The 12752-nt window shown below is 36.7% G+C and overlaps 1 protein-coding gene across 3 annotated transcripts in view; it reads right to left on the reverse strand.

Moving 5' to 3' along the window:
- The window catches only part of USP32 (ubiquitin specific peptidase 32), a 142622-nt gene that overhangs the window by 62181 nt on the left and 67689 nt on the right, over window positions 1–12752 (reverse strand). For all 3 annotated transcript variants that reach the window (XM_037070353.1, XM_037070354.1, XM_037070352.1), the window contains exons 6-9: window positions 9128–9259; window positions 7509–7616; window positions 2278–2393; window positions 1851–1913 (exon numbers count right to left, since the gene is read on the reverse strand). In XM_037070353.1, coding sequence (XP_036926248.1) covers window positions 1851–1913; window positions 2278–2393; window positions 7509–7616; window positions 9128–9259 — 419 coding nt within the window. The remainder of the gene's footprint in view (window positions 1–1850; window positions 1914–2277; window positions 2394–7508; window positions 7617–9127; window positions 9260–12752) is intronic.

Raw genomic sequence — 12752 nt, forward strand, 5'->3', positions numbered from 1 at the left:
ATATTTCTTCAAAGTGAGGTTTAACATTAGGGTTTTATAAATTGAGTAAATCGACATTTTTTGTTGCTAAAGAGCACCAAAAATTACATATATCATATAAAAGACAGTATATACTTTTTCTTATTAGGCAAAAATATAAACAACTATTTCTTCACATATTCAACAATTACCTACTAATCCTAGATAAATAATGTTTTTAACTTTTATTATTTACCGATATTGATATAGTCTCTTTTCACTGTATAACCACATATAAGGGGAGATTTCAAATCACTGTGATTATAATTATTGACTTTCAAGAAACAAATTCTATTAAATATGCTGACACCAATCTAAAGATATAAAATAGCCCTGGCTGGTGTGGCTCAGTGGATTGAACACTGGTCTACAAACCAAAGGGTCGCCAGTTCAATTCCCAGTCAGGGCACATGCCTGGGTTGTGGGCCAGGTCCTCAGTAGGGCACATACGAGAGGCAAGCACACACTGTTTCTCTCCCTCTCTTTCTCCTTCCTCCCCTCCCTAAAAATAAATAAATAAATAAAATCTTTAAGAAAAAAGTATAAAATAACGGGTAATAAAGGCATAATCTGGCACAAGTGAATATGGTTAACAGCTTTGGTCGAAAGGTCCAAGTTCTATTCTAAACTGCTAATCATTTCATTGTCATGGTTACATGGATACAAGAGCAGCTACACCATCTTTTTAATATTCACTGGAGACCCAGAAGTAGCAACTCCATCTCACATAAAAATAGAAAGCAATAATACCTACATATTTACTAAACACTGAGAAACATGGTGTTAGAAATTATATCTCTACAGAAGGCATTTTCTAACAGAAACATTCCCAGGTTTCAGTTCCTATGCATTCCAAAGAGAAGTAAATGCCATAGTTTTCAGAAAAGAGAGGTGAATGAAGGCAGAGGGATGCTTGAAATGCCAAACAAAGTTCAAGCCCTGTAAAATTCATTTCTATTACTTGTTTCTATTGAGCATAAGTTAATGAGACCATGATGATTCCTTCTAGCATTGTGATTGATGAAAGAACAACCACTGATGTTACTTATTTTTTCTAAATCTCTATGAGTGGAAAGGTTCAAATTAACTCAGATATGCCTCAAATTTGTAGACGATTTTCAATTTTACAGTGACACTTAAACATCATAGTAATGTAAGCTACAGGAATAAACATATTATAATATTCTTGCTAATAAATGCTGTCAAACTAAAAAAATTCAAGGATTTACTCTTGTACATGCTTCTTCTGGCTAGTATTAAAGAACTCAGGATAGGACCTTACCAATACAATTTTTAAAAAACTCTTTTAGGAATATATGCATCACCTAGATTAATATAAAAAATCATTTCTATTATCCTAGATATCCTTACGGTCCTTCTCAAGTAATATACCCATGCCTGAAAACCCATTATTCTAATGCCTATCGTCATTTGTTAGTTTTGACTCTGTTCCTGAACTTTATATAAATGGAATTGTACAGTATGTATTCTTTTTCGTGTGACTTCTTTTGCTCCATGTAAGGTTAGCCTTATCGTAATTTTTTAAAATGGGAGAAATGAAGATTATAAACTACAGAGATCAAGTCTACTTAATATTTATAAAGTGCCTAGCTTATAATAAATGTTTTTATACATAAAACACTTTAAATAGAGTTGTTTTAAAGATGGAATGCACTATCTTTAGAGACAACCTGGAGTTACTGCAACCACAGATTTAAATAAGCACTTGGCAGGGATGATGTAAAACAGATTGAAATATTATATGCTATATATCCCAATTTAGAGTACATGGTATTTTTAGAAAAGGATAAATTAGTCCTAGCTAGACTCACCTTTGTGGTGTCATGTGCACTCAATATGTCTTCTACAATGTCAGATAGATCCGTATGTAATTCCTTTAAAAACAGAAATTCAAAGCAGTAATTAAAAAAGAGTTCCTATCATTTTTATTACTCAGTGGCCAAAGTATACTATATTTTGATCAAGACTTTTTTTATCATCATAAAAGATTCTTATATTTGCTTAAAAAAATTAAGATAATTATCTTGAAGCTTCATTCTTACTTTATACAATAAGGTCAGTTTATTAAATTTATAAGACAAATTCTATACCCAATTTTGCATCTTCGGCTATGAATATTTTGAGGAGTGTAATATAGTAACTAGCACTCCTTTTCACTCCCTCAATTTTAAAAAATTCTCCACTTCATCTTCTTATTAAAAGTTTATAGGCAACAAGATATTTAAAATCAGAACTTACTGGGATATCATCTGTGCGGTTATCCTTCCAAACCTCTAAAAGTGCAACCACCATGTCTCTCAGTTCCACCCTAGAGAGAACTCCATCACGGTCAACATCAAACACCTTGAAGCAAACTTAAGAAAGAAAGAAAGAAACTCTTACAGAGGGAAATTACTTTTATATTCTGAAGTATAATACATCTTACTAGAAGCTGCCCTAGTAAAAATTATTGTTTCTCAAACAAGTATATTCTGGGTGTAAGTTCTCATCTGGAGCACACATACAAATATGTCACTGAAGTCCTCTGAAGATGGAGGGTAACTGCACAGACTTCATATATTGTTCTATTTCTCTCAAACTTGAAAACAAAACAGAACAAAAAAAAAAGGGGGCCAATAAATATTAAAATACCTTTCTAATATTTAAAACTCTTCACTGAAGAATTGATTCTTCTAATGCTGAAAATATTCCATATACATTAAGAAGTGATAACAAGGGGGTATTAAGATAGTCTGCTTTCACTTAGCCTCTCCAAGGAAACTAATGTGCACTGAATGTTTTACCAAAGAACAATTTTAACTCTTCAATGAAGTTTATATATAACATGCTAAGAATTAGAAATATAAGGACTTTGCTAATTAACTCCAAATGAATCACTCTAGTTTGTTTACTTCCATTAGTCTGTCAGCAATAAAGAATTTTCTTAAAACATTAGGTCAATAAATAAGATCAAGTGAAAAGCAAAAAATTTAGCCTCCTTATTTAATATTATAGCTAAACAAGAACAAATAATCTATCATACATCCAGGCTGAATGAATGGTGTATCATCATGGAAAAAAATGCAGTATTTTTTAATCTCACCCAAGGAAATGTTTTTTGATTTTAGAGAGTGAGGAAGGGAAAGAAAGAGAGAGCAAGAGAGAAACATCAATTAGTTGCCTGCCACATGTGCCCGGACTTGGATCAAACCTGAAACCGCGGGAGGGGCCCTAACCGGGGACTGACATGACACTGCCACTGTTTGGTGCACAGGATGATGCTCCAGTAAACTGACCTACCTGGCCAGGGAAAGAAATCTGAATATTTAAGTTTAAACAATATTTAATTTCATACATCCCCCTAATAATTATGCTGATAAAGTGAGTATATCATAGAAACAATATTACTAAAGGTCAAAATAGTTAAATAGGACATTCAAAACAAGCAACACTTATGAGCTGTGTTTTAGAAAGACACAGAGATGATAACCTTAGTAAATATCTGAGGATTAGGTACCAATTAAATGTAAACTGCTGCATTTTCTCTAATTACTGTTAAGATTTAATAATGTAATATACTTATAAATTATGCTTTTACATTTTAGCTACATTTAAAGGACAATTTTAGTATTTAATAAAATTGTGTTTTGATGATAAATTTCACATTGCTATAAAATGTTAATATATATAACTTACAAAAAATAAGTTGTACTTCAAATTATGCAAGGCAATGAAATTTTTATATAGACTACCAGACAATATTTTTAAAGTATATTTTATTGATTATACTATTACAGTTGTCCTAATTTATTCCCCTTTGTATCCTTCCACCGGGTACCCCCATTCCCTCCGGCAATCCCCCACATCCTAGTTCACGTCCATGGGTCGTGCATATAAATACTTTGGATGCTCCATTACCTATGTTGTTCTTAACATCCTTCTGTGTATTTTCTACCTACCAATTTGTACTTCTTAATCCCTATACCTTTCATCCCATTTTCCCTCTTCCCCCTCCCAAATGATAAACCTCCAAATAAAATCCATATCTATAATTCTGTTCCTGTTCTACTTATTTGCTTAGTTTGCTTTTTTAGATTCAGTTGTTGACAGTTACAAATTTGTTGCCATTTTAATATTCATAGTTTTGATCTTTTTTTCTTAAATAAATCCCTTTAGCATGTTATATAATAATGGCTCGGTGAGGAACTCCTTTAGTTTTTTTTACCTGGTCTGAGAAGCACTTTCTCTACCCTACAATTGTGAATGATAGCTTTGCTGGATAGAGTAATGTAGGTAGTAGGTCCTTGTTTTTCATCACTTTGAATACTTCTTGCCCATCCCTTCTAACCTGCAAAGCTTCTTTCAAGAATCAGCTGAGTCTTACAGGAACTCCTTTGTAGGTAACTATCAGCTTTTCTCTTGCTAGTTTTAAGATTTTCTTTTTACCTTTAATGCTGGCATTTTAATTATGATGTATCTTTATCTTTAACCTTTGGCATTTTACTTACGATGTATGGTCCTCCTTGGGTCCATCCTGTTTGGGACTCTGTGCTTCCTGGATTTGTGTGTTTATTTCCTTCACCAAATTAGTGGAGTTCATGTCCATGGGTCATGTGTATAAGTTTTTGGTTACTCCGTTTCCTATACTGTACTTTATACCCCCATGGCTATTCTGTAACTACCTATTTGTTTTCCTTAATCCCCTCACTTCTTCATCCATTCCCCCACAACCCCTCCCACCTGGCCACCATCAAAATGCTCTCCGTAACCATGATTCTGTCTTTGTTCTTCTTGTTTGCTTAGTTTATTTTTTAGATTCAATTGTTGGTAGGTATGTATTTATTGCCATTTTATTACTCAGAGTTTTGATCTTAAACAAGTTCCTTTAACATTTCATATATAAAAGTTGTTGATAATGAACTCCTTTAGTTTTTTTTAATATAATTTTTATTTAATTCTTGTTCAAGTACAGGTTTCTGTCTTATATTCCCAACCCTGCCTGCCCCCCACCCCATGCTCCCCGCCTCCCTCCCCTTTCCACCCCCCACCCTTAGTTATTGTCCATGTGTCCTTTATACTTGTTCATGTGAGTCCATTCCCTTTTCCCCTATGATTCTCTCCCCTCTCCCCTCTGGACCCTGTCAGCCTGTTCCATATTTGAGTGTCATTGGTCGTATTTTGCTTGCTTGTTTGGTTTGTTTAGATTCCTGTTAACGGTGAGATCATATGATATTTGTCTTTCACTGCCTTAGTTTTTTTTTTTCTTTCTGGGAAGTGCTTTACCTGCCCTTTGATTCTAAATGATAGCTTTGCTGGGTAGAAAAATATTGGCTGTAGGTCCCTGCTTTTCATGGCTTTGAATATTTCTTGCCAATCACTTCTAGCCTACAAAGTTTCTCTCGAGAAATCAGCTGACAGTCTGTAAGTAACTAAGTGCTTTTCTCTTGCTGCTTTTAAGGTTCTCTTGCTGCTATCACTCATTGTCTTGGTTGTGTGGCCTAATGTCATAGGTGTCCTGTGGCCTTCAGTGGCACAGCCTCCCCTATCACCCAAGTTAAGGATACTCAAGGTGTGCCCTTTGTGTGGGCTGAGTACACCCATCTCTTGTAGTTGAGTCTTTGTTACTGTTGGCAGATCAGTGGGAGGAATTTACCTAGACCAATCAGTGGCAAGAACTGGCTGTTAACGACTGGCCACCAACTTCAACCCTCTATGGAGGATAAGATGCGCACAGGCAGGGTGGTGGTGCTCTGACGTGATCTGTAGCTCCACTGGATGCACAGGTTCTGGGGTTTCCCAGGTGGTGTAAGCCAACGCCTGCCCCCACTTGTGTTCTGCCCAGGCCACCCTGTCTGAGCAATAAAGCACTCTGAAATAGCTGCTACTTGTTCTTGGCTTGGAGATTACCAGGAGAAACTAAGTTGTGAATCTAGACTGCTGCTAGCACCTAACCTGGGGTCACTGAGCAAGAGGTACAGTGGCTGGGGGCTCACTGAGGCCAGCAGTTGCTTGTTTGAGAAGATTTAGGAAGTTGTGAAGCATAAGTCACAGCCATTACTGTACTAGCCATTAATACAGAAAAGCACTGTTAACAGTTTGGGTGGGCCAGTAAGTTGGGTAGGATGGAATCTTAGGGGATCTCTGGGGCAGGGCAACCAGTGTTAGCTAGGTTGATGGAGTGTCAGATGTGGCACCAACCTGCTGGCTCTGTGGCTCTATGGTGGGGGAGGGTTCAGAGAGGGGACAATGGCCTCTGCCTGCCTTTTTGTCTGGGGAAAAAGCCATCCTCCAAGTGCCACAGATGAGAATGAATATGACAGAGATATGACGTGATCTGCTTGGGGAGGAGGGATGGCCAGTTTCTCAGGGGAGACAAAGGCCAGCAGCGGCCAGTTTCTCCAAGGAAAAAAAGGCCTTGAGCCTCTACCTCCAGGGCTTTTATTGGGTTCAAATACACAGAAATACAGGGCAGCAAGGATCAAACAGTAGATAACATTTCAAAGAAAACTGAGGGCTTACTATGAGTCAGTCTGTCAGGAACAGAGTTTTAGGGTTTCCTGCTCGAACCCTTAACATATGAACGAAAGCACTCTTAGCAGAGCAGATTTCACAGGCTTATTAGGAACTTTTTGTGATGCCAGATTTTTTCCCAGGACAAGCTGTAGCAAGGCAAGGAACTGCACCCCTCCCCAACAGGTATTCAGGCTTAAGGGGATTAGAGCCAGGAAGTACTTCTCCCAGAGAACATGGGGACTTGGGCTATGTCAAAGCCAAGGGGCAAGAGTCCATTGCTCCCTCTTTGTTGTAGCCCCCCCTACCCACCTCCCTGCCCCCAGTCCTTCCATGAAAGCCTCCCAAGTGATTGAGTCTGGCTTAGATTGCTACCCACTGTGAGGGGTCTTACATTGACTTCCAACCAAGCTTTGGGGGCAGGGAGAGGAAACCAAGGCAGCGTTTGCTACTAGAGACAAGCTTTGTCTCCTGTGGCTGGCACTCCAAAGGTCGTCCCTCACCCTTAGCCACAAAGGGTCAAGATACAATTCCTAAAACCAGGCAGAGTGGTCTGCAACGGTTCTGACTCTTCTTGGTGATGGCTGTTATATAGTTTAGATGTAAGTTTGATGTGATTGTGCTGAGCTGTGTTTACCTATGCCACCACTTTGACCAGAAGTCTCCCCAAAATATTTTTTAAGAGTTTAACATTTTTCAAATATATTATGGCTGATATAGTTTATCATGAACTGTAAATTCATTGAAAATTCAACCCCATTATTAATAATAAAGATACCAAACTACAGCCACAGTAAAAAAGAATAGATAACTAAATCCTTAGACTGGCTCCAGTAAACCTCAATATAAAACTGCTATAAACCAACCTAACAAAGTGATGAAAATTCAAGCCTTGATCCACAGATGATTTTACATGGACAAATGCTAATTTTTTCAGTGTATACTTTGTAAATTTTTTGATAACGTTTAAATACACTTACATTTTTGTCTTTCAGCCAGGGGTCCCCTGCAACAGGCTGACAAACCACAGGATATCTCCTTAAAGTCTATGTGATTGTCACGATTTTCATCAAAAGCATTAAACAAACCTGTAAAATAGAAAAAGACACCATAAATCACAGTGACCCAACTTCCTAATGTTATAATGACATGTTTATAAAAGGAAGCATGACTCCTGTAAACTGTCCAAATTATTTTTTAAATTCTAAAAAGGTAAAAGCTGCAGTGCTGAAGTAGGTAAAAGCCCAGAATCTTTTCTGTTCTGGCTCCTTTAACAAACAAGTACTTCTAAAGTACCCTAGAGCCTTGGCTGGTGTAGCTCAGTGGTTGAGCGCGGGCCTGCGAACCACACGATCACAGTTCGATTCCCAGTCAGGGCACATGCCTGGGTTGCAGGCCAGTTCCCAGCAGGGGACTGATGAGAGGCAACCATACATTGATGTTTCTATTCCTCTCTCCTTCCCTTCCCCTCTAAAAAAGATAAATAAATAAATAAATAAATCTTTAAAAATAAAGTACCCTAGAAATCTGAAGAATACAGATTATATATTCTAAGAATCTAATTCTGTGCCAAAAGAATTAGTGCCAAACTATTTCTTTCTTGTCAAAAGAAAGAAAAGTTTAAAAGGGTCAAAACAAGAGAGAGAACACAAGTATTCAGATTCCAAATAGGTTTCTTTTTGTGGTAGAGATCACCCACAATTCCTCTTTGTATTCCTAAATTTTTTTTAAAAAAGTCATAGCAATGAACAGTTTAGATCTAGTAGAGACCTCAACCAAGGCTCAGTCCAGTAGTTTATTATTTTGGGAGGAGAAGAGATATAGCAATGAAAAGTTCTTAAGTAAAAGAAAGGAAGTACACTGCAGCTGCTGCCACCAAGGACAAAAGTCCTGTGCAACCTATCAAGCTAGCTCGAGTCACCAAGGTGCTGGTCTGAACCGGTTCCTAGGGACAGTGCATGCAGATGTATGTGGAATGCATGGACAAGAGGAGCCGCTCCATCATCCGCAACATGAAAGGCCCCGCATGTGAGGGCAATATGTTCACCCTGTTGGATTCCAAAGCAAGAGGCTCGGAGGGTGCACTGAATTTGTGTCTGGGTCCTGGATGTCTGGGTGGACCACATGGCCCATGGGGATGATATCTGACGATCAATAAAGCACTTATATTAAACGTTTAAAAAAGAAGAAAAGTAGAAGCACTCAACTTGAATAAGAGGTGGGGTCATGTGTAAAAACCTAGAGCTCTGCCCATTCATTCAATGGTGACCACCCTATTCCCTGCAACCAGCTACTGAGGGACCTCATTGGAGTATAACTTCATAACCATTGACTTGGTCAAACACATTTTACATATAAGGATATTCAGGTGGAAAGAGCTCAATGAATTTATGTAAGGTCACATAGGTAGAATAGGATTCTCAAAACTACAATCTTAAATCCCATTTTATTTTTTTCCACTAAACTCTGCTATTTGTAAGAAACGTACAAATCTGTATATTATATGCCCTTTCAGAATTAAGATATGTTGGTTAGAAATAAGAGATGGGCCTAGGTCTGTTTACCAAAGAACATTTGTAGAAAATAGAATGATATTTACCTTCACTTAGAGATGGACGAATAGGTGGGGAAACCAATGGGCCAAAAGTCTCTAAATCAAATCGTCCAGTCCGGGATTGAGCCTTCAGCAACCAATAACGTTTCTCCAGATCAATGATGTCTGATTCCTCCACTGAGAGTCAAATCAAACAAGATTATAAAACTTCTCAGCCTTCTCTTCCAACGATATATTTTAATTTCCCAATTCAATTGCTAAGAATAAACAAAATTCTGAAACTACAAATACAATGTATCTAAAATGGCACAAAAGCCATGGCTAGTGTGGTTCAGTTGGTTAGGCATTATCCCACAAATCAAAAGGTTGCCAGTTTCAGACAGGGCACATGCCCTGATTGTGGGATCATCCCTAGTCGGACACCTACAGAAGGTAGCCAATTGATGTTTCTCTCCCTCTCTTTTTTCCCTCCCTCTCCTCTCTCTAAAAAATAAATAAATCCATGTCTGATTCATCTTGTCAGTATGGTTACTACTTACAAATTCAACACTTATTAAGTAAATGAAAAATAATATCATAAAAGATAAGTAACAAAGTCAATAAATAACGAAGAGTTAGAGTAGGTTTTATGATGTGACAGGTAATAAGGGCATCATGAAAACATGAACATTTTTCTTTCCTTTCATTCAACAGAATGTGTATTTTTAAAAAATCATAGATAAGCTCTAAGCTCTAACCATGGTTACATTCTACATGTGCTTGTTTTCTCCCTTTAAGGTACTGAAGTAAGATTTAGAAGGCAAATAAGATGAGTCCTTCCATTGTCCTTGCTTCTGTCTGCAGTCACTTCCCAGACCTTGGCAAGGTAAGAAGAACCTAAGCAGTGAGATTTCTTCACTGAATTAAGTAGTTTTAATTCAGGGAGGTTGAGGTAGCTGAAATTTCAGGCAGAATGCTAGAGAAAAAAAGAGTTATGCGAAGAAAGAGCTCCAGAAATTTACACAGGAGTCTTGTTGAGTTGGCAGAATACTAAAGTCTGTACACAGTGAATTGTATTGAGGCTAGGCTAGGGTATGCTGAAGTTCTGGCCAGCCAGAATGGTTGAAAGCTGGAAGCATTCTTAGACTGAAGAGGGTCACAATTAAAAGTAGGGAAAAAATTAACTCTTGAGTCAAGGTTACTCCAGATTTGCCTCAACTAACTTTTTAAAAAATCCTTGAACTATCAAGCTGGTCCAAGTTAAACAACTTAACTGCTTATCAAAATAAAACAGCCTCTGTTGTCTTCTTGGAAGAAAAACACAATCCAATTGACCATATAACATGCACAATCTCTAGCATCCAATCTCTAGCATCCAAAATTATAAAAAATACCAAATGAAATACTAGAGGTAATGAATACAATAAATGACATTTAAAAATTTAGTGAAGAATTTAACAGGTTAAAAATTACAGAGGAAAAACTAGTGAATTTGAATACCGAGCAATAGAAACTATCCAAATGGAAGTATAAGGGGGGAAAAAAAGGCAAAAAATTATTAGAAGCTGAGTGACCTGGAAGACAGCATCAAACAGTATAACAAACATATAAGCTATTAAGGTCCCAGAAAGAGGTTGCAGAAAATTTTTTGAAAAAATAACAGCTGTTAATTTTCTAAATTTGGTGAAAACTATAATCCAACAGATTAAGAAGTTCAATGAGCCCTGTGTCAGAAAAATTCAAAGAAAATTAAACTAAGGGAAGTCACCATCAAATTGTTAATAAAGAGAAAATCTTAAAAGCAGCAGAAGGGATTAAAAATACACTACAAATAGGAGACCTTAGACAAGCAATGATTTCTCTTCAGAAAGCCAGAAGACAATGGTCAAAACTTTTGAAAGGGAAACTGTTCATCTCAAATTCTACATCCTATTAAAAAATTCTTCAAAAGTAAAGGCAAAATTAAAAATGTGGAAAAACCAGAGCTGAGACAATTCATCATAACAGAACAATACTAAAATACTCACTATCCACCATTTTAAGAAAAAGTTTACTAATCTGTTTTAGACTTCAAAGTGCATGGCTAAAACACTTCAAGATTGTGAAATTCCAAAAAAATGACAGCACCTCAGGACCACCGAGCCATGTAACTGCAAGTCTTTATGATGCTAAAACTTCAGACATGTGAGATTCCAAAAAAACATTGTATTTGTGAGTGAAAGACATGAACAGAAAACACGTGCTGACTGAGGACAACATATTGCGCCAGAAAGCATTGAGCCTACACAAAGACTTTATAAAGCAAGGGATCCCCTTAAATGAATGACACCAAGTAACAGTTGGTTACAGAGATTCATAAATAACTTTGGCATTTTATCATCTTGTATCATCACAAGAAGAAGGGCGAGTACACTACAATAGGATATTTTGAGAGAGAAACCACATTCACATTATCTTTTATTAAAATATAGTTATAATTGTTCTATTTTATTAGTTGTTAATCTATTACTGTGCCTAATTTATAAGTGAAATTTCATTGTAGGTATGTATGTATAGGAAAAAGCAGTGTGTGTATGTGCATGAACCTGTACACACACACACACACACACACACACACAGAGGGGGAGAGAGAGAACAAGAGAGAGAGGGAAAGAGAGACAGGCAGACACATGGACACAATCCAGTTTCAAGGATCCACTGGAAGTTTTAGATGCATCCGCTACAGATAAAGGGAACTACACTCTATGTTCTTATTTCTATACTTCTAAGTACTGAATATACAGGGTGGGGCAAAAGTAGGTTTACAGTTGTGAGTAGGCAAAACATGGAGTTTATTCTTGTACTATTTATTAATTGTTGTGATACTTTATATACAAATAACTATGCTCAGTAAGTACTGTATTTCTGATTAAATGATGTTTAGATAATATATCAAATTAGAATACAGAAAAATCACACTAGCTGTGTTCCAAAACTTTTTACCTTTGAAGACTATGTTTATTTATCTTCTTAAAAAAAACACACATACACAATTTTAGCCCTGGCTAGTGTGACTCAGTGGACTGAGCACCAGCCTCCTAACTGAAAGGTCACCAGTTCGATTCCCTGTCAGGGAACATGCCTAGGCTGCAGGCCAGGTCCCCAGTTGAGGGGTATGTGAGAGGCAGCCAATTGATGTTTCTCTCACACATTGATGTTTCTTACCCTCTCTTCCACCCTCCCTTCTCCTTTCTCTGAAAAAATAAAGAAAATTTTTTTAAAAAACACAATTTTAAATGGGACAAGTGTAATAGCATAACCAATAAAATATATTTTAAAAAATACACTTTGCTGAAGTAGACATGTGAAAAAACAAGTAGAATATATTTAGAAGACAAAAATGATCAAATTGGTCATTGTTACCAATTAAAACTATGCTTTAGAACTCCCTTTTAAGTTTGTGTGACCTGTTCATTTTTGGGTTACAGACTGTAATCCATTAATCAAATATCTGCCAAAAACAAGCTGTGGCAAAATATATATGTATTATATTACTACTCAAACATTTAAATGAATTGACAGTTGAATTTCTGAGAAGAGGGAAAGCACATAACCTTATTCTTACTTAAAGAAGAGGTAATAATTGCAGCAGTTGCTCTATCTGCAATTCATAAACCAAAAACAAAAACTTATAATTTATAAGCTAATAGGA

The sequence above is a fragment of the Sturnira hondurensis genome, unplaced genomic scaffold, assembly GCF_014824575.4.
Source record: "Sturnira hondurensis isolate 20B ecotype Veracruz unplaced genomic scaffold, ASM1482457v3 Scaffold0018728, whole genome shotgun sequence".
Lineage (NCBI taxonomy): Eukaryota > Metazoa > Chordata > Mammalia > Chiroptera > Phyllostomidae > Sturnira > Sturnira hondurensis.